This window comes from Buteo buteo, chromosome 18 (genome assembly GCF_964188355.1).
Source record: "Buteo buteo chromosome 18, bButBut1.hap1.1, whole genome shotgun sequence".
NCBI lineage: Eukaryota > Metazoa > Chordata > Aves > Accipitriformes > Accipitridae > Buteo > Buteo buteo.
In genome coordinates this window covers 8,230,870-8,256,293 of record NC_134188.1, presented here as the reverse complement: position 1 = coordinate 8,256,293, position 25,424 = coordinate 8,230,870, and the positions used below count along the sequence as shown (strand labels likewise).

Here is a 25,424-nt window from a genome sequence, read left to right as displayed (position 1 = left end):
TCAAATATACATTTTCTCAGCTTACAATATTTCTTTTCAAACAGCGTCTAGAACTACAGAACAGTTATTTACATTTTAAAAAGCCTAGAAAACTCAACTTATAGAGGTGGAATGCATATAAGAATGAATTATGGGAATTCATTACTATAAAGCTTTAATATTCTAGCAGCTATGTGTAAAAATATACTTACCTTCAGCAGATCCTGGGACATTAGAGGCAGAACTAGATTAACCCCATATAAGACAACATCTGCTGCTGATACAGATCTATTTGTAGCTTGCCCAGGCTCATGTCCTCTAAATACTTCATCTGTAGAAAAGACAAAAAATGTTTTGTATAAAAGGAGGATTAAACACATTGAAAGAAGAGTCCAATTTCTTTACAATAAAGACATTTTTAAAAAAAGGACTATTCCTTGCTCCCTCCCCAAACCAAACTATGAGGCACTGTATTAAAATAGAATAGTGAGTGGAGGCTGCTACATCACACTATATTTATATTCATTAAGACTAAGCATTTCATAATCGCATGTACCAGATGGCATGCTAAAACAGAACACTTCAGATACTGAGGGCTCCCTTCCATTACAGAACATCGCATTTGTTTCTAGTGATAGCTGCTTCATGCCTGCACACATAAACAGATAGTAAGCAAAATATTACTGCATACTTATACTTTTTATATATATTTACATATGTTTATATATATTTTATAAACACAAGAAGAAAAAAAATGTGAGTTAACGCAGAAAATTCTGTAGTGTAGATGTTGCCAAGTTTTCTCCAGTTACAGGTAAGACCTACATTTCCCATCAGCTGGCAGTGACCTTACTTTTGTAATTCCTGCATTGAGTCAGCAACAGTATGCAGACAACTTTCAATACATTTGATCTCTGGGCATTACATTCAGGTAGTATTCACATTCCTTAGTTTCATGATAAGTATTTTACAGTGTTTTCCATGCAACTAACATCCAATGTCTGACCTCAAAGAGAATACATTACATGGCACTGAGTCATCCATTCAATGGACAAAGTCTAAATCTGGTTCTGTATTTGTGTTATGCACGCATGACAAAAAACTACACCGATGCACTGAATTTTGGAGCACAAGGTTCTCTCTTTCAAGACGTACCTCAGAAAAGCAATGAACAATATCAAAACAACCTAGGCAGATTCAGTTTGTTACCGAGCATGTTTTCTGTGCAAACTGTATAGGACATGGTAAGATCTGAATCATGCCAATGTGTTTCAGCTTACTCAAAAGCAATGCAGCACAGCTAAGCTAGAACTGGCAGATCATATTCAGGACTACTGCAATTTTAAGTGGCAAATACATGGAAGAAAGTAACAGGCTGGGATACAAAAAAGAGCCCTTAACTACACCCACATACCATAAAGCATGTTCTGGGAATGAGGAATACAGAAAACCCTCAAACGTGATGGAATTTTAACAAGCTCAGCATTTCACAAAAGTTGTATCTTGTACGAAGAAGATAATCCATCTGCCCTCTTGCGGTAATTTACTATTCCAACTTCTCTAATTATTTTTTGTTATAAAACTGCTGCTACTACATATTCAGACTTGCAATATTCAGAATTCAAGTTGTTTCATACATGCCCTATTTATTTTATGACAGCAATAATAATTTCAGATGCTAGAATACTGTGAAAAGTCCTTCCTTTGCTACTGGGACATTAAATGGTAATTTCCATATCCTGAGCTAATCAAGCCTAAACTTTAGTTTTCACTTTACCTGGATTGAATGCATGCCCCACAATGGTTTCTACAGTTTAGAACACAAGTTATGGTTCAGCAGTTACCAATTCCTTCATACCTGTATCACTGAAATCTATGAATTCTTTTGATAGAAGATTAGTGAGAAGCTCCATAATAAGAAGGAGATCCTGGTACTGGTCTTCTTCTGCTGTAACATCTATCCGTTGTCGACCTAGATTATTCTTGGAATACACCTGGAGCAGAGTTAGGCAGGCCTCATACAAGTTCATGGCTTTGGCCTATAAAACAGTGTTAGATAATAAGAAAACTTCCATACGCTAAAAGTGACAAACTTTGTTTTAAGATGGTGTTACTTGGTTGATGATACCTCAAGATTTTAACTTCAGTTATATAATCAATTTTTGTAACAATTGCGCACAAAAATCAAGGAAACAGCCACCTTAAACAATAAGAACACTTACAGCCATATATTAATGTGCTACTGATTGAAACAGCAGAACATTACTTTTATCAATTCCTCAATCTAAAAAAAAAAAAAAAAAGTGGCTTGGAACAGGCTGACACATCTCACTAATCTCACAAATTAGGTTACCAACAAAATCCCTTGAGGACACACTTCAGCTATCAAAGTTTGGAGCCACAATACACTGTTTGTGCATACCCACTTTGGAGTAGGCATGAACTCCTCTAGATGCAAAAGCAAAATTAGCCAACAGTACAAAGATGTAAGTGTACTGCACTGACTCATTTTACCCATTAACTTCTTGGTATCCATTAATGCCTTGTTTAGGACCAAGACAGTATCTCTATGGTATGCATTTGTCACATAAAATAGTGCTCCAATTCTCCTAGACTAGCCTTCAGACAAGTTTGATATGGTTAAAAAAGGTACTCAACATGGTCTGCACTCTTTTGCCACCCATGCAGAGTTAGACTAACAATGAATTGCAGCTAACTTTATTGGTATAACAACAGTCTAGATGTCCTGCAAGTATGTTTTTAAACAAAGGAATTCCTCTAACAGATGCAACTTGATAGCATTTCCTTCTCTATAGAATCTAAAATCACTACACTTTATTTTAAGGGATAGCACTGTATACACATGTACGTACGTACGCACGCACACACACACACTTTTCCCCTCCTTCCCCTTCTCGTTGTATTTACCTCTCCAAGATAGCAAATTTGTTTATGTGCAACTTCAACAAAGACTTCTATTATGAGATTAACAGTCTCTGGTGTGTTTTTATATACTTCCATTAATCCAATGCAATTATTAAGGAAGTCCATTAGGAAATTGAAGAGAATTGCTACGTTATCAATCTGGGTAGCCTCAGCAATGCCACAGAGTGCTTCTAATGTAGCAGTGATTTCCTGTTTCACTTCCTCCTCCTGACAGATCTGCTGAAAGTTTTCTTGGTTTATCACATTCAAGAATCGCTGCTGAAGTGGCTGAAGAACCTTGAAATTTTTTAGAAAAGTCACATTAAGATAAGCATACTATTATATGAGATCTGAGGTTTAAGTGATTTAGCAAGCTCATGGGTCGCTTTTGGCATAGCAGTACAAGTATCAATCACTTCCAGTTTCCAACGGCTCAATTATGTTATTATCTGTCACATTAACATAAGCTAAAGTGGTAGTGATTGGTGATTCTCATTAGCCATCATCACCTGCAGGCTTATTTCAAAATGAGCACCTCCATAAATATTTTATGTTATTTTGTAGTGTTTAAACAAATTACAATGACTTTCTCTGGCTTACAGTATTTGATTCTCTTCCAAATTCAGTATTAGGGGAAAAAAATTGTTACAGTTCATCAATGAAAGCATTAATTAAGATTCATGCTCACAATTATCTTTGTCATATTATAATTCTCAATAGCACAATCTCTTTTGTAATCAGCTGTGTTGGAACCAATTTAGAAACTTCCATAAAATAGTTAAAATGTTTTTCTCAATTACTTCCAGTACATTATAGTCTTACCTTCAATCACTAATTTCATAGCTTTGCTAATAAAACCAAGTTTCTCTCAGAAGGCCAATGCTTTACAAACTCATGTGGTGCTTCCTGATCACATTTCAGCTACTTTCTAGCACCAACCTTTCTGGTATTAAATATCTGAGCTTTAATGGAGTCAGGGCACAAAAAACTGGTCAAGGCGCTTCATTATGTTCCGCACTAGCTTTTTACTTACTGTCATTATCATTAAGTGAATAACTGAATAATTTGTAACACCACCAAATTAGAATAAAGGGAAGAAATGACACTGTGCTGGTTTTGGCTGGAATAGAGTTAATTTTCTGCATAGTAGCTGGTATGGGGCTATGTTTTGGATTTGTGCTGAAACAGTGTTGATAACACAGGGATGTTTTAGCTATTGCTGAGCAGTGCTTACACAGAGCCAAGGGCTTTGCTGCTTCTCCCCCCACCCCACCAGCAAGCAGGCTGGGGGGGCACAAGGAGCTGGGAGGGGACACAGCTGCGACAGCTGACCCAAGGGATGTCCCATACCATATGACATCATGTTCAGCATATAAAGGTGGGGGAAAAAGAAGGAAGGGGGGATGTTTGGAGTGATGTCATTTGTCTTCCCAAGTCACCGTTATGTGTGATGGAGCCCTGCTGTCCTGGAGATGGCTGAACACCTGCCTGCCCATGGGAAGCAGGGAATGAATTCCATGTTTTCCTTTGCTTGCGTGTGTGGCTTTTGCTTTACCCATTAAACTGTCTTTATCTCAACCCACAAGTTTTACTGTTTTGGTCGTTCCCCCCCTACCCCCGATTCTCTCCCCCATCCTGCTGGGGGTGGGGAGTAGGCAAGAAGCTGTGTGGCACTTAGTTGCTGGCTGAGGTTAAACCAATACAGACACAGTTCCAAGGGAAAGTCTTGACTTTTTACAATAGACTTTCAAGTGTACTGCTATACTGGCTGCTTCACGAATCCTCCAGGAATTATTAGTTGTTTCTGTTTAGGTTGTGATGTTTTAGATATAATTTTTGGCAGCTCATGGGTGCCATATAACTATTGACCTTCAAAGACAGAATAATTTAAAAAACTATCAGTATTAGATGTTCAAAATCAAAAGATTCTATATGATTTGATTTTGTCATCATAAAATTCCATAAATTAACTTGTTTGTACTACTTGCTAAAATGGAGCTAACAGAAGCATCAAAACAGCTTACCTCTGTCCAGTATTGTTGCTTTGTTTCTGTATCCATATGAGCAAAACCTCCTAAAACTAAAGCTTTCATTAGCGTTCTCTGCACAGAACTGGACAAATAGTGAAGAGGAGGGCTTCGCCTTGCAAATTGTTTAGCTAAATTCCACCAGTTTTCACACTGAATAACTAAGTTTGCCCTAAAAGAGGGAAAACCAGTTTAATTAAAGAAAAGACTTCACAAAATTGTATGAACAGAGCACATCAGGTTGCTAGCAGTTGTCAGAAGATTTTTTTTTTTTTTTTAATTCCTTTATTCTAAGGCTAAATCGCCTTTTGACTTTCATCTTAAAAATGCCTCACCTCTAAGATTTCTAAAGAACATACTTTGAAAATAGCTCAATTCATATGGGAGAAAAGCTGGGAAATGCTTTAGTTTTACATACACAGACACAGAGTTAATGGACATATTGCATGGATTAAAAGCTTAGTCTCATTATGTCATGATGAAATAAGCAGTTTATTCCAAAACTAACTCCTGTGGGTTTTAATTTTTTTTAAAAAGAAAATTCCTCAAATATTTAAATCCTCAAACTTCAGAACAGTCTTTCAGCAGACTGTGAATGCATGATTGCATGTATAATTGCATGTCAATTCACAAAAGTAAAACATTCAAGAATTTCCTGCTTCACAGTTCATAATATCGAAGACGACTTTGAAATTTGTCTGAATCCACCAAATCCTGAGTTTTTAAAGAATTTTTTTTTGTATGTTTACAAAACACATTTTATACTGGCTTAACCAGTATCTGAACACTTAATCCAGAAGAACTTGTTCAACAAAAGTAAACACCACAAAAATCCTTGTAGTAAGAGTGGAGACCAGCAGAGTTTTCCTTTCTCACTGTTTAAGAGTGAGGCACAAGGGTAAGAGAAGGAGAGTGCACTTCTAAACAATAAAAATTAAGTTATGTTTTGTCAAATATAGGTCTCACTCCTTACTTTGTCAGACAACTTTTTTTTTTTTCATTTATAGTATGTTACTAAATAAAGTAATTTGACTTACAGGAGACACAAATATGAAGTGTCCTATATCTGGATTACTTTGGCCAAAAAAATTTAAAGGAAGCAAAAGGAATTTTTTGACTTCCAGAGGTATAGCAACTTACCGCTCTCTCCTTTCCACTAATGTTACTAGCAGTTGTACAGTATCATTTGCAAGGTCCTGCTCTGAACTCCACACTGCCAGGTTACTGATCACTTTTTCTAAAAGGTAACCCACAATCCACTGGGAACCCTCTGTATCAGCACCAAATGCTGTACTAAATGGCAGACTTATCTATAAGAAAAGCATTAAAATGAGTGAGTTTTACAGAAGCCAGAACCCCAAAGTGTATGGTAATCATTGTCAGCAAATTCTTTTCAGGCTGTCACTTCTTCCCTACTTAAAATACACAAATGTTACACAGACAAAGGCAAAGAATACCTGTAATAGAAAAATCTTTGCCAAATTTATCTTGCAATTTTAAGCACAACACCTAAAACAAAGAAAGTTTCATGCTCATTACAAAATCAGGTTTGAGTATGCCTAGCTTTTGACACCAGTGAAAGTTCAAAACCTTTAAAAATTAAAAGATCCCAAAATCATCTCCCGAAAGTGTTTCTCTGAATTTATGATGAAATTCCTCAAAATTCAGTGACAAGATAAAAATTATTAGAAATAAACCTAGCTGTTGATCTAGATCGAATCTTGTAAAAACTTATTTTCATCACAATTTTTCTGCATCTGCTTTCTGCAGATTGTTCCTTCAATTTATACATCTTTTAGGAAAGATGTCAGATTCTGGTCCTGGCACATTAAAATATGCTTCCTTGAAACTGCCTGTTCTCCTATCTTTAAAAAAAGTTTCTCAAGAGTGAAATCCAAGGATTTTGTAATAATTGTGCAGGGGCTTCCTGTCAGCACACCACTAACTTTTCTAACCTTAAAATTCATGATATATACATGACTGAGCGTAAGGTTTAAATAGAGGTTTCACTTTCACATGTCAACACAAACTAAATGTGTGCATTTTCCTATATACTATATTTTGTTTATCCACATTGTGAACATTTCTTATCTGGATCCCTCCTTACATGCTCTCCAATTCTTCCCCAACTGGTACCTTTACAAATTCTTAGCTCTGCTGTAAGTACAAGCTGAATAATATGATTCCAAATATTTACAAGTCTATGGTATACCTATTTTTGTTAAGGAGGGCCCTCCTGAAGGGTTAGTATTCTTAGTTGCTTCAACAGTTGAAATAAAGGGGAGGAGGAGGAGGCTTCCTTCTCAAAAGTTAGAGCCAATAGAACCTCCCCAGGATGAGTGGCCTCCATCAGCTAGCTGGATTACAGTTAGTTTGATAAGCAAAATCAGGATCAAGGTATAATCATGATTAGTGCTGTCCAAACACAGTAAGAAGTTGCCCTTTACAAAGAATGCGCTGTTGAAATCATGATATATACAATGAGAACATATGAGAACGGGGAGAGGAGAGAAAGTAGCATGACATTTGCCATCTTGTGATGGTGTTAAATATCTAATTCAGAATCATGACCAGGTTACTCACTAAATCATCCATCAAGGGCAACCAATGTATTACACATGAACTGTAAGATCTGATGGATAGTGAGAAGTAGCTTATAGAATTGCTGTAGTCAGTGAGCTTCACCCACTATGAAGCCTGAGAGCGCAGTATGCTATTCTGCTATGGCAATGGCTACAAAAAAAAAAAAAAAAAAAAAAAAAATCACATTTGCACCAAAATGTGCAAGAAGGGTCCCCTAACAACTTATATTTCTAATTAAAAAACTGAAGGAAACATCAACTTTCAAACAAATTCCAAAAATAAACCACAACCCATTTAATATTAAAAATGCTTTATCATTGCACTTTAAAATACCTACAATGACATCTGCATTCACAGGATAATATTATTGCTAATACTCACCAATTAATTCATAAAAGTTATACCCTTACCTGATCATACAGCTTTTCATCTACTAGGAGGTAAGTCTTTGCCCAGCGCTTGAGGAACCATACAATATCTTTGCCCATCTGGGGGCTCAGGAGGTGCGTGAGATTTGCCCTTATTGCTCTAGATTCTACTTCTGACACTCTTAAAATAGCAGATAACAACCTGCAGATTTAAAATACAATGAGAATGCTGAGAGTGGTTTTTGGAGAAGCAATGCGACTACCAAACACTTTCATTTTCATGAAATATTACAGAAGGAACAGGATAACACAAAGTAGTTCAACTCTAATGAAGGAAAAAGCACCTGAAGTTATTGTTTCTTTAAATGCAACAGAGACAGGATAGAGCAGTAAATATCCTCCAAAAAGTCAGAATGTGCATTAAAATACAAGGTGCTTATCTTTGACATCAAAATTACTGAAACAAAGAATCCTCACAAGCATTCTGACATCGAGGGAATGAAAACAAATGGACTACTACTTGGAGTAGTTGAAAAGCTTTTTTCAAGAACTGATTCTCCCTTCCTTGCACCATCAAGCTTAGTGCCCAAGTGGGTCCTAATTGTGCAGCTTTTGCAGTGTGATGCATACGAAAGAACAAATACAGAAATGACCAGTTATTTCTCTCTTTTTCTTTACTGTAGAGAAACAGTCTGAAACAGCAGGTCACCAGGTGATTTTATCAATACAATCAGTCCATAAAGCTACATTAAATATTAGCTTTTCTAGTATATCAATTAAATTTAGTAAGAATGCAATAGTGCACAAGTAATTCAGGAGCTGATGGAGGTCTATTTCTTGAAGACATTTCAGAGCTATTACCAGAGAGCCTCAAATCCCTCCTTATTTAGGTCTGATTTTATTCCCATCACCACTGAGACACTGCATCAAGAAATCCTGTTTGGTGGTCACTTCTTGCAGCTGCAAATAGTATCAGTAGGCAGTATTCAAGCTTCTAAAACATTAGGCACATCATAGCTAATGAAGATCCACTTTTTCCTAGCCTCCTCCAGAAGAAAATGTTATATACACAACAACTAATCTTGGGTGAAGCATCTTCCATGTCAATTAAAAGTGGAATGCAATCTTCTGAAATGTGAGTATTCAAACTGAGAAGTCCTTTGTGGGCATCAGCCTTCTTGGAAGAGAATGGAAGCCCCCTCTTCTCCTTTTATAGGCCAATAGTGATATATGTACGTAAGTGACAACAATTCCTCCCGCATAGAGGACCAATTTTGCTGCTACTGTCAAGCTTGGGCAGTAACTCATGTTCAAAGTAGACATGCTCACTGATGCTCTGGAAAGCATTTGCTTAAGCTGTACACGTGCTGAATGAATTACTGAGTATACAGTATATTACCCAAAGATTTTGATCTACCAACTTTCTAGTAATTTAAGTAATTTTAAGGATTTTCTGTAACAAATAGATCAAAGATGGGTTTTCAGTAGATATAAAAAATTTCTGTTTATTTCCAACACTTTGGCTCTTGTCTTCCATTAAGACTATTAGGTCAATCTAGTCATTTCAGCCTTCCCATCTTGACACGGTTTTATCTGTTTTGAAGCCTTACTCTCATTTTTCTTCTCAGTCCTCCCCTGGATCACCTTGACTTGAAATATTATCTGTATTTACCCTGCCTAAGAAAAAATAAAAAAAATCACTTCATCTTTTCTATCTTCTTAATCTTTTACAGCATTGCCTTAATACATCTGTTATAAAACCATTCTTACAAATTATTTGCCCTTACTTTAGCACTAGTTAAAAGAGACATTTCTTTTCCAACGTTCAATGTTTACATATTGCTTTTTTACTTTTCAAATTCACAGAAGTCCACTCACATTCTCACTTTTTTTTTTTCTCTCTGAAAAAACATTTAATGTACTTAATAGCACGAGATGCATCCTTACCTAATTACAGAATCAGTTCTGTTGTACCCTGGGATGGAGGAGGCCTTTTCTCCTGGAGATCCCAGGATCTGAAGTGTTGTATTGATGTCAACCTCAGCTGAATGTTTAATGGAATATTCCATTACTTCTGGAGGTATTAGCGGAGTCTCTCCCTGAGTATCATTAGCCAAGAGGTAGCCTTACATTAAAAAAGAAAGAGTGATCACAATGTTCTACCCTAGGTTAACTTATGGCTTTTTGATTAGAGAATCCACTGGCTTAAAACTACAGATATCACACCAGAATCAAATGTTTGTACAAACCCTGTCTAACACTGTTTAAATATGTATAAGTTAACTTTAGAATCCTTAAAGCCATTCAGTAGAGAAGAACCTAAAGTGACAAGAAACCAAGACTGGAAAAGAAACCACCAAATTAAAAAACAAAGAAAGAGATAAGCTTTACTTCATATAAAAGTACTACAATCAATTCAGTTATTGAGGGGGGGGCAAAAAACCCTAAACCAACATTTTGTTGTCAATTTTTCTTCTTCTGTTATGTGATAAAAAAAGCCTTGATTTTACAGCTTTCCCACCAAGTCCATCTCATTTGGGACTTCCATTCTGCTAACACTTCAAATCTGTTAGAGGCTTTCACACACCAAGTACATGTGCTATAATAAAGTTCTCCTTGCATAGCAACCGCAAATCAGGTGAAGCATAGGTTTTTATACAATACTCTGGTGTCCAGATAATTAATATTAATTCCAGCTTTAGTTGTAGTTTTCAATGTCTGATCTCATAAGCATCTGTGCGCTACAAATACAAACTCCATCCCACAGTAATACAAAAATATTATAAACACATTCATGTCAACATCTGAGAGCAACTAAACCATCAGATATTAAAAAAGATCCTACAAAATATTTCATTAAGTATACATTTCTCCTAACAAAGTACACACACTGTCTCAGTTATGTTTTGCAAACAAATATAAGATAGTTCCATCTAAAAATCAAGACCAAAAATGCTCTAAATTCAAGTTCCCTGAAACATAACAAAATGCCAGGACATAGATCATCAGCACTGAGAGCTTCTGGAACTTACTTGATTCTTTGCCACCACCACTACCCTGATCTTATGCCAATTCCCTTATAAAGTCATGTGCCCTCAGACAATACAACTGGTATCATGAACAGACTAATTTCTTGACTAGGTTGACTGATAACATCTCAAAAATCTGTAACAGAATTAGTTGCAGGAATTTCCAAAGGACACTACCTCATGTAAAGATTTCATCAATCTTTTAAAGATAATGTTCATGTTACTCAAGGCAGATGAAAGTAAAAAAAAAGACTTTGCAAGTGGCATATGTAAGATGAAAGCATCTTAAGGGATAAAATTTATAGTCAGTTAAGAGTAGTTGATATACTGGGATTTTTTTTTTTCCTGATGTGTTCCAGCTGCTATAAGAATACCAGAGTAAGTACTATTTAAAGCTGCTCACTAACCTGTGACTAAAATAAGCCAATGAATATCCTCATACAGATCATCAAGCACTTTATTGTCAATTGAGCCTGATGCTGGTGAGGCAAGTAACTGCTGCTGATGTCTTTGCAACTGACCATGGAGCCTTGTCACTCGGTCTTCTAATAAACTGTGGACAAATAACAATAAAATAACTTCAGTGTTTTTAAATTGTTTTAGTAAAGTCAGGCTTTTCATATGTGATGGCTTTATTGATTTGCATTCATGACTTTTTTGTACCTTGTAAGAAGAGGTATACAGTGTTCTGCAGCAATTCTCCCCAGCATGCCTACGCTGGCCAACTGGTCACAGAACTGGTCTCTGTCATCTTCTTGCAGTTCACTTATTTCTTCTTCTTCCCGAGAGGCCACACCATTAGCAGTCTTTGGTTATTTCAACAAAATTAGAAACAACCAGTTAGTGTTATACTTGTTAAATTTTATCATCACTGCAATTTTCTACGTTACTTTGGCTTTTTTAAGGTGTTTTGCATGGATGAACAACAGACTTGTACTGAATTAGACACAGAAGAGTTAAACAGAGAAGTAAAGATGGCTTCATGTTGTTTTCAAATCAGCTTTCACAAAATCATTAGCAAAATGCCACATTCAGTTAATTGTGTATTTGCTACTGTTTCCAGTAGTGCTCTCAAGTCAAAAGATTCACTGGTTTTGAAAAGAGTCAAGGATGAGTTATGAAAATTGCTAGTTGTTATTAATAGGACAAGCACAGGCTGGACAACAGCAAAACAGCTTCTTTACACCACAGGGTATATAAATCAGTTCTGTTGAGCACTGACTACTAGAAGTATGATAATAAGGTACTGAATGACTGGCTCACAGAGTTGCTCAGCAAACTCAGTGGGCAGAAAATTGCTGAAGTACATTTGCATTTCAAAACACATTTACAGCAGACCAAGAACCATTTTAAATACAGGAACTTCCATGCTTTCCCCTATTCATTAGTCAAAGATATTGTTCTTAGTTGTCTGAGATCTTACATAAATCAAATAATAGGTAGTATTTTTCATGATGAAATGAAAATAATCTCTTTCATTAAAGATTTTTGGTAACTCATTGTTTGAGGGGAAAAAGCTTTAAAAAGTAAATGCTATAACCTAAGGAAAACAGAAGTAACAGTAATAATCATCATCATCTCAAATTTTATTTCTTGCTGATACAGAAGTTGCACTGTTTGAGTTCCCAAAGCTTATCTTGGCTGCATTATAAAACTACTTAAATAATCATCAGACCATATTCCTTGAAGAGATGAACCATGATATGTAGAAACTAAGTATTGATGTTAAAAAAGTTTTTAAAAACCTCTTAAAGAATCACAAAATTTACACAACTGAAAGTAAAATACAAGTGACAGAGAAAGCTATCTGTCTGGTTTTCTTTCTATAAAGGCTCTGGAATACTGAATCCACACACAATTCCTTATCCAAAGTGCTTTTAACCCATCTTTTCTTTATGTAACCCAGCAAATCATTCTCTTTTGGCAACTTCAAAGTTGCAGCTGTTTACTGAAGGGTGAGCCTCTGCTCTCAAAGCAGAGACTAAAAGTTCCTGTTACTGCTTTGATATTGAACAAGAAGCATTCTAAAATGCCAGCTGTGGCTTTTAAAAGGTTACCCATGGGATAAATGACTTATCTCACAGAATGACATGAATTAACCTGTGTATACAAGTTATGTCAAGACCGCCTGATATGAATTCAAAGTTCTCTTGTGAAATATCTCTCTCTGTTTTAGCACTGCTATTACCATCTGTTACATATTGAGATAGCAGAATTAAGTTTTGTATGTTGCTTTTCAGAATGAGGTATCTCTGAGCTTTTTGCACAGCATCAAATTAAAGAGAGATTTTATACAGTTATTGAATTGAATCTATGCAATAATTAATTCATCCAACATCTACATTCAATTTTCTGTATGGGAATCTATGTTAGTAAGATCCAGACTACTGGCAGACTAATCTGCCTTTTCTCAATGGTTCAAGAGATACTTGAGGTACTTTTAGGTTTTCTCTAGAACAGCCACCACAGAAGTTCAACTGGGAATTCATTTTATCCAAAAGAACCACATAATATTGCAAGTTTTTTTTCATCCAAGCATAGTCATTCTACTTTTTTTCAGATACTTATGCATGTCAATTATACTTCAAAAGTATACTTTGAAGATAATGTATGGGAGGTAACAACTATATAAAAGGCTTCAAATTTCATTGGGGATTTTAACTAGCACCCTAGTCCAGAGAAGGATGGTCAAAAGTTTAGTCATTGCATCTGCAGGAAGAACAGCGAGATGCATGTTGATTTGAGTAACAGGTTTACTTTTTTCTATTTTTTTTTTTTAACATGATTTCCAAATTCGTATTCCTTTATTTCCTCTTCGGAACAAGAGAAACAGACTGGAAAATGACCACTGAGTAACAAATTCAGCAAATTTCTCATTTCCAAAGTCACAAATTGTAGTTGTATATTAGCTCCCTTAAGCTACATAATATAGTACACACCAAAAGACATGAGCTAGTTACTATATAGCATCACGAAGAACTACTAGAATGAGGGCTTACCAAATTCCTTGTACCATCAGGAGCAGCTAGATGGCACTGAATGTAGGAATTAAAGACCTGAACAGCATGTTGGGTAAAGAAACCTTTATGGAAATGTTTGTCATCTTGTACCAAAGTAAGCCAAGATTCCAGCAACTTATCATATGCTTCCATATATACCATGTCATCTTTGTCAAGCTGTAAGAGATGAAAGAAACACAAATCTTATTTCTAAACTAAACCAGAGGGACATACTTAAATAATAATGAATATTACAGATGTTCTTCTAATGTTGAAACAAAACAACAACAACAAAAAAAAAATCAGTCACAAAACCCATCTAAGGATAGCCAAGAAAATATCAGAATAAACTGAAGCAACACATCAAAAAGGTCAATGCAGCTTTCATACTTGCTAGGCTTTAAAAAACTGTCAAAGTGTTTCGCTATTTCTATTCATCTGATGTTCAAAACTAAAACAGTCTTAAATTAAGCCTTTCGCAGGTAATTACCTAAATACAGGAGCTACTGAGCTTTTACCCCAGAAATGCCAAGCATCTTGGCTCTTATTAGTAACAACAAAGAATTGAGCCATTCCTTTTTAATTAAATAGACAAATACAGAACATGTGCATATAGATTTGTATGTATTCCACTACTTCTGAAATAAAGAGAGAGAAAAGATTATGATTTGCTTTTCCAGAGGAAATCACTGTAAGATTGCATGTGTTCAAGAAACCTTACTATAGGTAGCCAGTTTTGATGATGATACACAACTTCTCATTGTATGAGCAAACAAAAAAAAGCAGAATTCCACAGAATAAGCCTGCACCTCCAATTGCCTAGTGCATTTTAACTGATGCTTCATGGTTTTAGTTATTCATATGTATTTCTACGTAGTACATAAGTTGCAAAAGGAAATAACGTATGTGAAAAACAAAGTCCTGGGTTACAGGCAAACTAAAGAACCCAAATAGCAGAAAGGCCATTTCTTTTTAAAAGTATTTTTAATGTATCTATCAACTTTTTCATTTGATGCAAAAATTGAATTTTAGTAAATACACCCAACTTCAAATAACCTAAGTGTGACAGTACGGATAAACATGCTGCTAAAGCAGGACATTTCTTTCCTCTAAGAAAGCTCCTCAAGATTTAACCAACAGGATTGCTCACAAAAGTTACTTTGAGATAGCAGAGCTTTGTAAAATGATTCCTTGATGAAAGAGCTATTAAGGCCTTAATCATGCTCCAGACAGAAGAATTCCTGACTTTCAGTGAAGTTACAAACATGGCTGAATGAACAGGCAAGGAAAAGAAAACATTGGCTGGGTGACTGATTAAGAGGGAAAACTGATATCACATTGGAAGCATTTCAAGATAGCTTCACAGCATCATTTTATAACTGCAAAGTGGTCACATTTACAGAAGTTAAAATAAAGGACACACTGATGCAAGTGTGAAAACAAAAGCTGAAGATGACCACTTGATATACTTTCTACTTGACTTTTCATCCAACATCCTGTTCATACTCTTCAGTAATTCAGATGCACTATTTGATTTCTACTTCTGCATAAGCACTGAGTGTTGAGCAAGGTGAAGCATAGCTGTGGACAAGCATCTTCTCTCAGACCCAGTGCTATTAAAGGAAGAGACTACTGGTCCCACTTGCACCATAAACTAACCCCCAGCATTACTGAAGCTTGCTGCCCTCCACCAGTGTAGCCGTTCAGGAAAATGTTTCAACTTCCTTCAGTCAATCTCTGCAACCCAGCAGGCAGGTTAATGTAAAACAGCACCTGAACATGATGTTGGATTGTGGGGTTTTCCCCCTTGGCTGAAAATCAGAGCTGATTTGACATGGTTTGCATATTATGGTTCAGGACCTCCCAATTTCGACAGTTCCCCTGGCAGGTCTTCAGCTAAGCAGATGCCTTGTTCCTAACGGGGTTTCTGGAATGTTCACGAGGCATTCTGCTGACACATGAAGTGGCAGAAATATGGGGAAAACAGCTCTTCTGACCAGCAAAGCTTAAGGAGTATACCTGCCTGCATTCTGCTGCACTTCAGATTTCTGAAAAGTTCCAGGAATATTATCTGAGGACTCTACTGAGCCCAATGCACACAGTATTTCATCTATCAAAAGCTCCTAATTACAGACAGCACATGAGCTTGCAGAAGGTGTCGCTACAAGCGGTCTAAGCAAGAAGCTCAGGGAACACATTAATCATGGCTGGGACATTCCTAAGCCAAGAGACTGTTTTCAGGGATGCAAAGTAGTATTCCTACAGGCGCAGCACACAGTATCATTAGACCATCTGGATTAAGTCAGCAATAACTTAAAAGCCTTGGTAGCATGCCTTATTGTTGACACACTGTTAAGGTATAAGAACTATTTGTTTTAAGGCCCATCACCACAGAATTCCATATCGTTCTTGAAATCAGAGGAACAGCATGAAGTTGAGATATCTGTAAGACCTATGACAGAATGGAAGGGGTGAAAGTGTAATGTTTCTCCTTCCACAGAATGGTTAAAGATTCAAGGACAGTGAGAAAATTCTCTCTTAAAACAAAAAAATCTTGCATTCTCTCTTTCTGATGTTACTGAATCTGAGAACATTTAAGTTTAATAATGAAAAGATTTTCTTCAGCAAAAACTATGGGATTATATAAGCGTAGTCAGCCACAGTTTACTAGGCATAACTGGCCAGTCATTTCCAAAACAAACTTTGTACCAGATGGTGGTACAAGCTACTATAAGCTTTTGCTGAGAGATGAAGTGTTTTGAATGGCATTACATTGAGCGCTGTTTTCATTAAACATGATTGCAAATTCTAGCTCTCAAGTAACAAGCAGCTAACTGAGGAAACAACATCCCCTTAGTCTCTTTAATTTAAATGATAGGTGCCTACGGTTTTGCTGAATCTTTTCCATAAAGGCTTCAGGAGCATTCCTAAACGTGTTGGTGAGCACCAGAACATACATTCAATGTTCTACTAGAACATCTCAAAAGCAGGGCAAGTTTTGACCAATAAGATTTGGAAAGTAGCTGTATTTTAGATTCTAAATTTAACCACCAATTTTTTGATTATGACATGAACACACCTGAAAGTTGAAGTGAGCACTGGGCCAAATATAATATATTTTAACCTTGCAGCAAAGACATGATCTAATGCCCTGCAATGAATGCTAATTAACACACCTGTGATGTCTGGTAAAGAAACACATCCATCAACTTTATAACTAAATACTTCTATAATTATTTTCAAACTCAGGTAATTAAGCCCAGTCAATATAGCAAAACTGGTAAAAATTCATACTTTTTAATGATACTGGCTAATATCTTGATAGTCTCATTTTAAATCAATAGCTACTGCACATAAATAGCTCAAGTGCAAGATTATTCACCTTAATTTCTTACGGGCTTTTTTCCTTAAAACTAGGTCTCCTTAAGTTTTTATTTTTAATGCAATTTTTAGAAGCAGAAGACTTAAGACTATCCCAACTGCTCTTTAATGTTACAACCAAAGTTTGAAAGAAGTAAACAGAAAAAAAAATCCTCTGAATTCCTGTGCTAGTTTTGTACACAGAATTACCATTTGAACTGTGTCAGCAATGAAGGGATGATTTGAACAGCTTAGAAGTATGGGGTTAACAACAGATCTTAACAGCTACATTCACTTGAAACAGAAGTTCCTGACTTGGAACTTTTGACAGCAGTTAAGTTTCGGTCTGTCCATATGTTCATGTAGTCATTTTAAGCTTTCAGGACTGTAGCTTGTTCATTATCTACAACAGTTCTCAGAGAAGTCCTACAAGAGCAAGTCAGCAATATTTAAAGACTTTAATATTTTTAAGTGAATCCACTCTTTTTAAAATGAAAATGAGACAAGTGCTTTAAATCAAAACAAAGTCTGAAAGATGCACACAGTGTGTAATTATATTCAGTATGTTGTTTGGAACAAAAAGAAAATCCTCTCAGATGCGATTTCAGAAATATCTAGAACTACTGAATTCACAAGTTATTAATAAAACAGCCAAATTCTCATGTCAATTATGCTTATCACAAATACAGAAAAAGAAAAAAAAGACTACCTACTATTTGAGAGCGGATACTTACCACTTCCTCCAAGGCAGCACTTCTTCCAAAAGAACAAGTGAGGTGTGCAAGGCAGTTAACAAATGAGGAGAAAAGTTCATTTGGAATGGCAGTTAAAATATTGCGAGGAAATACGGTTATCAGGTTGCTGATAATACTGGAAATTCCTACTGCTTCAGAGTCTTCTATTTCAATTCTATAGATAGAAATAGCAGTTAGGTTTTTGCCATTAAGAAAAATGCTAAAAGTGAATTGATTTTGTTGATACATTTTCAGTCAATAACTCTATTTCATATTACTTAAGCACCACCTACTTTAAACTGCCTTCTCTTAATTTCAGTAATCTAACAGTAAACACAAATTATACCCAGAAATAAGCCAGCCATACAAGCTCTCCGCACAGATACACTACACTCCAAACTAAAGATTAAAAGATGCCATCTAAATTTAGAGAGCAGGCATACATACCCATTGATAGTATTCAGTAATCCCTCAATGAAGTGTGCCAGGTAATCAACTTGTGAACCTTCATCAGGAAAGACTGGCCCATGTAAAGACGCCAGCTGTGCCAGACACTGTAATGAATCTTGGGCCATATCTGTATCTTCTCTGATTTTTCGATGTACCTTTCAGGAAGCGAGATAGTTAATAATACACGGAAAATAGGGTGTTCTTACAACAGTCACATGGCTCTCAATCCAAAAGAGCACACACCAAAAAAAGCTTACTATAACTTCCATTCAGTCCAAACTACAATGGTTTCTACAACTCTCTAAATGATAGTAAATGTCAAGATCATGACTCAGCTAACAAAACCACAAGCCTTGAATTAAATCACTGAAACTAAGTCTCACCTACATATTGAAAATTGAACTGTCTACTGAATGTTATATCTTAAAGGGAGAAACAGATGCCAGCCAGTCAGACATACTGCTCCTTCTAAAAACAGCAATAATGACAGTCATCTCTATTATGCTAACTATGCCTAGGCTACGGAGTCTTGCTAAAGTTAGTCAACAAGTTCAATCAAGATTATACAGATGCTCCTTTAGCAGAGGTAAACACTGAAGACATATACAAAAATGAATGCATCACTTCCTTGGCAACACCCTTACATTATACAAGGCCAACAGTAATCTTCCCACATTTCTGCGAACTGTTACGTCATTACTTCTGCTGGTGAGACTTTCTAGATTCAAATCTTAATATTTCAGTAATCATATTCTCACATACTTATGTTAATTGTCAAGTATGGATTTAAAGAATTTTCTTAGGCTTATGCCTACTTTTTCACATAACGTTTACTGAATAAATATAGGGTAGCTTTTTCACCCAGAAGCAAATCTAGTTAAATTATTTCAGCAATATTATACATAAAAGTACAGTTAAAACACTATTTCTCTGTGGTGTTATAGTTGCAACTTCACCCAACTCATACCTGGTTGGATTAGCTGCACAGTTAATCTCCAAAGGATCAAACTAGCAGGGGAAACAAACCCTGCAACAGAAATACCCCTCCTAATACACACCCCACACTGGGCTGAGATTAGAACTGAAGGATCTCTCTTTAACATGGCAGTCCTGCCAACTTTTGCAAGGTTATTAAAATTTCTCAGATCAGATAAATGAATATAAATTACTACCATTCACTTACATTACTTCAAATAGCAAACTAATACTACAAGCCTCAACCATTGCAAATCAGGAATCTAAAACCAAAACTGACAGCGTACTGCCCTGGCTAGCATTCATTCAAAAATAATCAAATGCAGGCGAGTTTTGTTTACTGTTAAGTAAAATGCAAATGTATTGAAACAATGCTGCATGTCATTCAAAACATTATTCTTATCATGAATAAGTAATTGTAAACCAACCAAAGAAACAGATATCTGACAACTACATACTATTAAACGAGGAAGGGTTAATATGTAAGCCAAAAAGTTATTTGCATGTGGAGGTTCACAGCTGACAGTAGCAACTGTCTGGATAGTCTAGACAGCTGTTCAGATTGTGTGTAGCTGCTAAGAGTTCTGCCAGTGATTTTTTTTCACCTTTTCAAAACTGCTGGAACAGATAAGCTTGCAGTAAAAAAAAATAAATAAAAAATTAAAAGAAACCAAACTAATTAATTTATCAAAAAATCCTATAAAGGAAGGACACGTATCCAAACACGTATCAGACAGCTCTCAAGCAGTGCTGGAGAGTTACATTTACTTTGTCTAACAACAAGTTTGTCCAAGTTTTGAGCACATTATTTCTCTCTCTCTCTGCAAAATTTCTCTATTGCAAAAATGAAAATAGCTTGAGAATGCTGAATTCTCAGGTCGCAAGAGATGTAACATAAGATAAAATAGCATAGTAAACAAATTTATAAGCCAATATATGTTGTGGCTACAGTAACTCCTAGCTGAGCAACAACTACAAACTTCTCCCAACAGTTGCAGAAAGAAAACAATACTAGTTTTATCCAGTTTTAATATCATGGGGCTTTTTAAGTTACAGAAATTAAGTATTACATTCCCCTCTCCCAACTCTGCCTCTTCCCCATCCCTCCTAAGTTAAACTATTTTAACTTGTTTGGATTTACTTTGTGCTGAGAAGAGATGCTGAATTCTGTACGCTGAAACTGGCTAGAAAACTGCAACTACATTACTTATTTTCAGCTGTTCGGTTGAGCAAATGCTTTAAGATCAGCAAACACATACTATTCATCTGATCTTTTTTGTGAGCCGTTACACCTTATCTGAAAGATATACTCTACTACTGCTCATCACGCTTGGTTTCGTTTGATGAGTACATGTCCATTAGTATTAAATGTCTAAAAGTTTAGATAACTACATACTTTTTTTCTTTTGTTAATGGTCATCAATTTAAAGCAATTTATAGGCAAAATATATATTTGGTAACCTAGGAAAAATACTTCTGTTTGCTTTGATAAGCAATGTGAAGTTAACAGAATCAGTCCTACCTGATGCAAAAGGAAGAGTCCAACAATACAGTTTTAGAACAGGAAGGAGCTGCTTTCCCTGTGGTCTGGACTATGAAAGTTGAAGAAAGAAACTTACTGTAAAGAAAAGCTCCATAACTCTGCTGTCCAGGAGGGTCTCACGCCAGGATTCTGTTGGCTTTAGCATCACATTTTGTGAGGATTCAAACATAGCTATATAATGTCTGCCCAGTTATCTGGTGTCAAGGTCAACAATAACATTCCTACTTGGCTTTAAAAAAATCCTAGATACAACAGGATCCATTCAGAAAGAATGTAATGGAAACAAACTTTAAGCCTCTTCACATACACAGCATAATTCATGCATGAGGCCAAGGAATAAAAGGTATTAAGTATTGAAAAAAAGAATGCTCCAGGAATGTTAGATAACAGTTTGATCATAATTATGAGACATACCATAGTGATACGATCACTTTGATAACCAGGGTGTCTAATGTGACACAGCGAGAAGGGAAAAAAGCAACCGCAATTAACAGGTGTTAAAATTTATGCAAAATAGGAAATCATTTTCTAAAAAATTTTCCTGGCAGCTTTTAAAAAGGCCTTATGATAGCTAAAGATAGCTCATTGAAATCTATATCCTATTTTTCTAAATAGCCAAATATGTGTCACAGAATGCAGATATGTTAGCCTTGCATTAATCTACATTTTTTAATCACACTGTGAAGAACAAAAGCATAAGGCATTGTCATATTAAACACATTTGTATGAGATGCACATGAAAAACATGCACACTGTGAAGCCACAATTTTGCTGCACTCATTTCAGTTCTTACCATGTGTTTTGGCATAACAATTTACAAAATTCTGCAAATGCTCTAGTACAGAAAAAACAGAGACATGAGCAAAAACATTTAAACAAGCAGGTTACATTCTTTGTCAGTCTGATCACGCAGAAGAGTGTTTATCAAAGATTTTTGAAAGTGCTTCCTTCTGTGACACCCCCCAATCCCAGTAGTAGTAAAACTGCTTTAAAACTCAGCAACTTACGTTTTCATTTGTCCTTTTTAAACCCTTCATTATCCTCTCTGATCCCTTTCTAACCCAACCATCAGAATAAGTAACAGCATGCTCAGCTGCATGTAATTTACTTATTGGTAATGAACTGCATTAACTTTTGTACTCTAAGTCATCAGATATTGTAGAAAACATGTATCAAAGTATTTATATGTCTAGAAGAAAATAAATTTCACAATGGTATCATTCAAGAAAGCAGACCCCTTAACTTTTGATGGGTTTTGTTTAAGAGAATAATATATAAAGCAAACATCTAGCCTAATATGAGGAATTGTGGCACAAGGCAGGATGCACAATTTTAGTTTATTTACACTTGTCTTCTGAGTTCTGCCAAAACCAGAAATTCCTAACAACCCTCTGCAGAACCACATTCCAAAAAAGCAACTTCTTCCACAGCACAGTACCAAGTGGACCTTCACTGGTGGTATGTGACCAGAACTGTTGTCAGCATGTTATAACACATAAGATTTTCACATTAGTGCAAAACAAAACCAGTTTCACCGTTTTCAAAATTATCAATGTGTACTGAACCACAGCCGGTTCTGCATTATTTCAGATGGGGAAAAACTAAAAATCACAGAATTGTCTATTTTACTTCCATCTGAAATACAGATGTAATTTACGTGATCAAAAATGCTTCACTTCTCCCAGATGAAAAAAGAAATATGGGCATGGAATTATCATATCTAAACATCCTTTATTAGAAGTAATATTACAAATCAAAACTAATTTTATCTGGCAAATTAAGCTATGCTTTTCTTCCTTTTCACTTGGAATGTTTTAGGAAAAAAAGTATTTGAAAATTGTTTATTGACAAGAGTATCCTTTGCTGAAACTTTCCAATAAACAATTGGGTTGGAAATACATCAATATCAGAAGATGATCATAGATACATTATCAATCTCTGAAAATCAATTTGCTCTTCACTAGGTTGAGTCTGCAGAGGGGACCAGCTACATAACACTTTTCACGTGGAATGAAAGAAGGGCTAGTTTGCTGTCACTATTTTAACAAGCCTCAGTATTTAACAGCCCTATCCTGTTATTTTTAGTACTGTTTCTCATGCTAATAGACTGATGACACATCTGACAATAGCAGTTTTGTGGGTAAAATATCTGTTCACTGAACAATACAAATTATGCCTGCACCTATCGTGGAGATCTTGTACCCATTTTCTATCATGTACTAGATGTACGCAAACATTAGCGTAAGTTGGCTGTGGAGAAGCTTGCTGCCGTGAAATACCTCAACCTAGTTTGTGCTATGGTTCAGCCTTATTAGCAGCAGTCCAGTTATGCCAAACCTGGAAAAAATGGCACTAAATTACGTACTACATGGACGTACACAGGACAAATGCAGTCTTCATCATCAAAAATTAATTTACTTCTCAATACTTATGAGGAAACAAAAAGTACAGAACTAGCACACTTTTTTGTAAGCACTCAAGCTATAACATAGACTTATGATAAACATAGATCAGTCTGCTATGACATCCTGGAGGGTTTGGGATTTTTTTGTTTCTTTTTTAAATGAAAAACAATTGTAAACCACTTCTGGTATAAATATAAATGTTTGTAACATTGCTAATTCTTCTGAGGAATGGGTAACTCTCATTAGAGTTCACTCTGAATGACACAGAAGTCCAAGCTAGGAAACAGCTACCAGAAGTACGGCAATGTTTCACCCAGTTCACAAGACTTAGGACACCGATTCCTACAGAGATTAGAAACTTCTGCTTGAATCGGAACAGATTATTCAATAATACATACCAAGCTCTACTGAAAAGCGTAAGACTATAACTAGATGCCTTCATATATGGTAAGGCTTATATGCTCACTAATTAGTGCCTAGAAAGGAAGAGAAGATCATAATGTTTAAGACAGATTTTCTTTTATCTTTACCTAAATTTATATATGTAGACATTAGCTCTATGCTTGGTTTTGTTTCATGAGCTGGAGAAATAAGAGTAATCTTTTTAAAGTTATAAAATTGTAATTTTAAAATTGTAATTTAGAAAAAAAAAAATTTTGAAGTTTTATATGCTTCTTGGAGGAACATATCAAAAAAAGAAAATAAAAAAGATAAACAAATGTGTAGTTTTCCTCCCACTCTTTGCCTCTGTCACAGGAAGAGACCGATGGGTGAAGATGAGTATCAAAATATTTCATATCCTAAGTCAGACATGAGGGATTATAACATTTCACTTCAGGACTTCCCACAAATTCCAGTATCTAAGAATGGATCCCATGGTCTTTTTCCTAAGAGAGGCAAGGCTTGCCCTTCCACAAAGCAGTAAATTAGGAACTCGAAAATCAAAGTTGTGATTTCTTCTGCCAGACCCCCATTCACAAATTTCTTCACAGGACTCAAGAACAACTCAGAAATGGAGGGAAAACTCCTGGAGTGCTAAGGTCTGAATATCTTTCTTAAAAGTTATTTTAGTCACTTCACCTTTTTGTTTGGAACATTTCTGGAGAGCGTTGTGTCAGTCTTAGACGTATATTTTACAAATAAAAAACTGCATTAGAAAGGTAACTGCTTGGAAATCTGCCATCCAGTGTTATAATGCTAACATACTGATTTTATTGGGATTTTTAAGACCTCCTCTAGCTTGCTAGCTAGTCAGCCAAGCACATGGGATGAGTCTAGGAGCAACTGTCTAAAACTGATGCAGAGGCTTGCTGCCCCCTATGGAGAAATGCTTCACAAATCTTTAACTTACACTCTCAGCAAACATATCCAGAATTCAGGAGAAGGAATGTATGCTTAAATATTTAATTATTAAATACAAGTATTCTTAACTGTCATGAGAATGAAACAACAACTTTGTGTTGGAGACATTGGACTCAGATTACAGCAACAGGCGTAGGAAGTCCCAAGCCAATTTTAAAACTGGCCAATTCTGGAGCCACTAGTGGTGTAGCCATGCCAGTAACAAGTCTCACATTGACCATCCAAGTGGATTCTGCAGCTCCTGCTACATTTTGCTGCTATGTCTATACAGCTAATAGTATGCAAGCTAATCACTTTAAGCCTAACTTAACACTTACAGCGCCTATGCAGAAGTGACTGTAATGCAGATGCAGCTCAAGAGTCTCACACCTTTCTACTATAGACTGGCTGCCACCTAGGAAGCTGATGACAAATCACTGCCAAACTAGAAGCTTAAAACCACCGGGGCAAGAGAGCAGAAGGGGAAGAAACCTACATACTTTATCAGTTCCCCTTCATAAAAAAAGGTCACTACTGGTCTCTTTTCCTCTTCTGGTATTAATGCTTTTAGGATGCTCTTACGTTGCAAACTAATTTCAGAATTCATTCAGGAAAACCCAAATGATGAAACACTAATTGTTAAAAAGTTCAATATCAACACAAACATGTTTAGTGCAATTGTGACCAACCTCAGGGGATCTGTCCA

General features: G+C 35.9%; 1 protein-coding gene across 3 annotated transcripts in view; it reads right to left on the bottom strand.

Moving 5' to 3' along the window:
• XPO4 (exportin 4) overlaps window positions 1–25,424 on the bottom strand; it is an 80,225-nt gene that overhangs the window by 9,523 nt on the left and 45,278 nt on the right. For 2 of the 3 annotated variants that reach the window (XM_075050752.1, XM_075050753.1), the window contains exons 7-19: window positions 21,049–21,161; window positions 18,452–18,609; window positions 18,005–18,179; window positions 13,911–14,087; window positions 11,575–11,717; window positions 11,319–11,464; window positions 9,830–10,007; window positions 7,925–8,084; window positions 6,072–6,241; window positions 4,929–5,103; window positions 2,908–3,201; window positions 1,838–2,018; window positions 192–310 (exon numbers count right to left, since the gene is read on the bottom strand). In XM_075050752.1, coding sequence (XP_074906853.1) covers window positions 192–310; window positions 1,838–2,018; window positions 2,908–3,201; window positions 4,929–5,103; window positions 6,072–6,241; window positions 7,925–8,084; window positions 9,830–10,007; window positions 11,319–11,464; window positions 11,575–11,717; window positions 13,911–14,087; window positions 18,005–18,179; window positions 18,452–18,609; window positions 21,049–21,161 — 2,189 coding nt within the window. The remainder of the gene's footprint in view (window positions 1–191; window positions 311–1,837; window positions 2,019–2,907; window positions 3,202–4,928; window positions 5,104–6,071; window positions 6,242–7,924; window positions 8,085–9,829; window positions 10,008–11,318; window positions 11,465–11,574; window positions 11,718–13,910; window positions 14,088–18,004; window positions 18,180–18,451; window positions 18,610–21,048; window positions 21,162–25,424) is intronic. The other variant, XM_075050754.1, reaches the window with a different exon arrangement.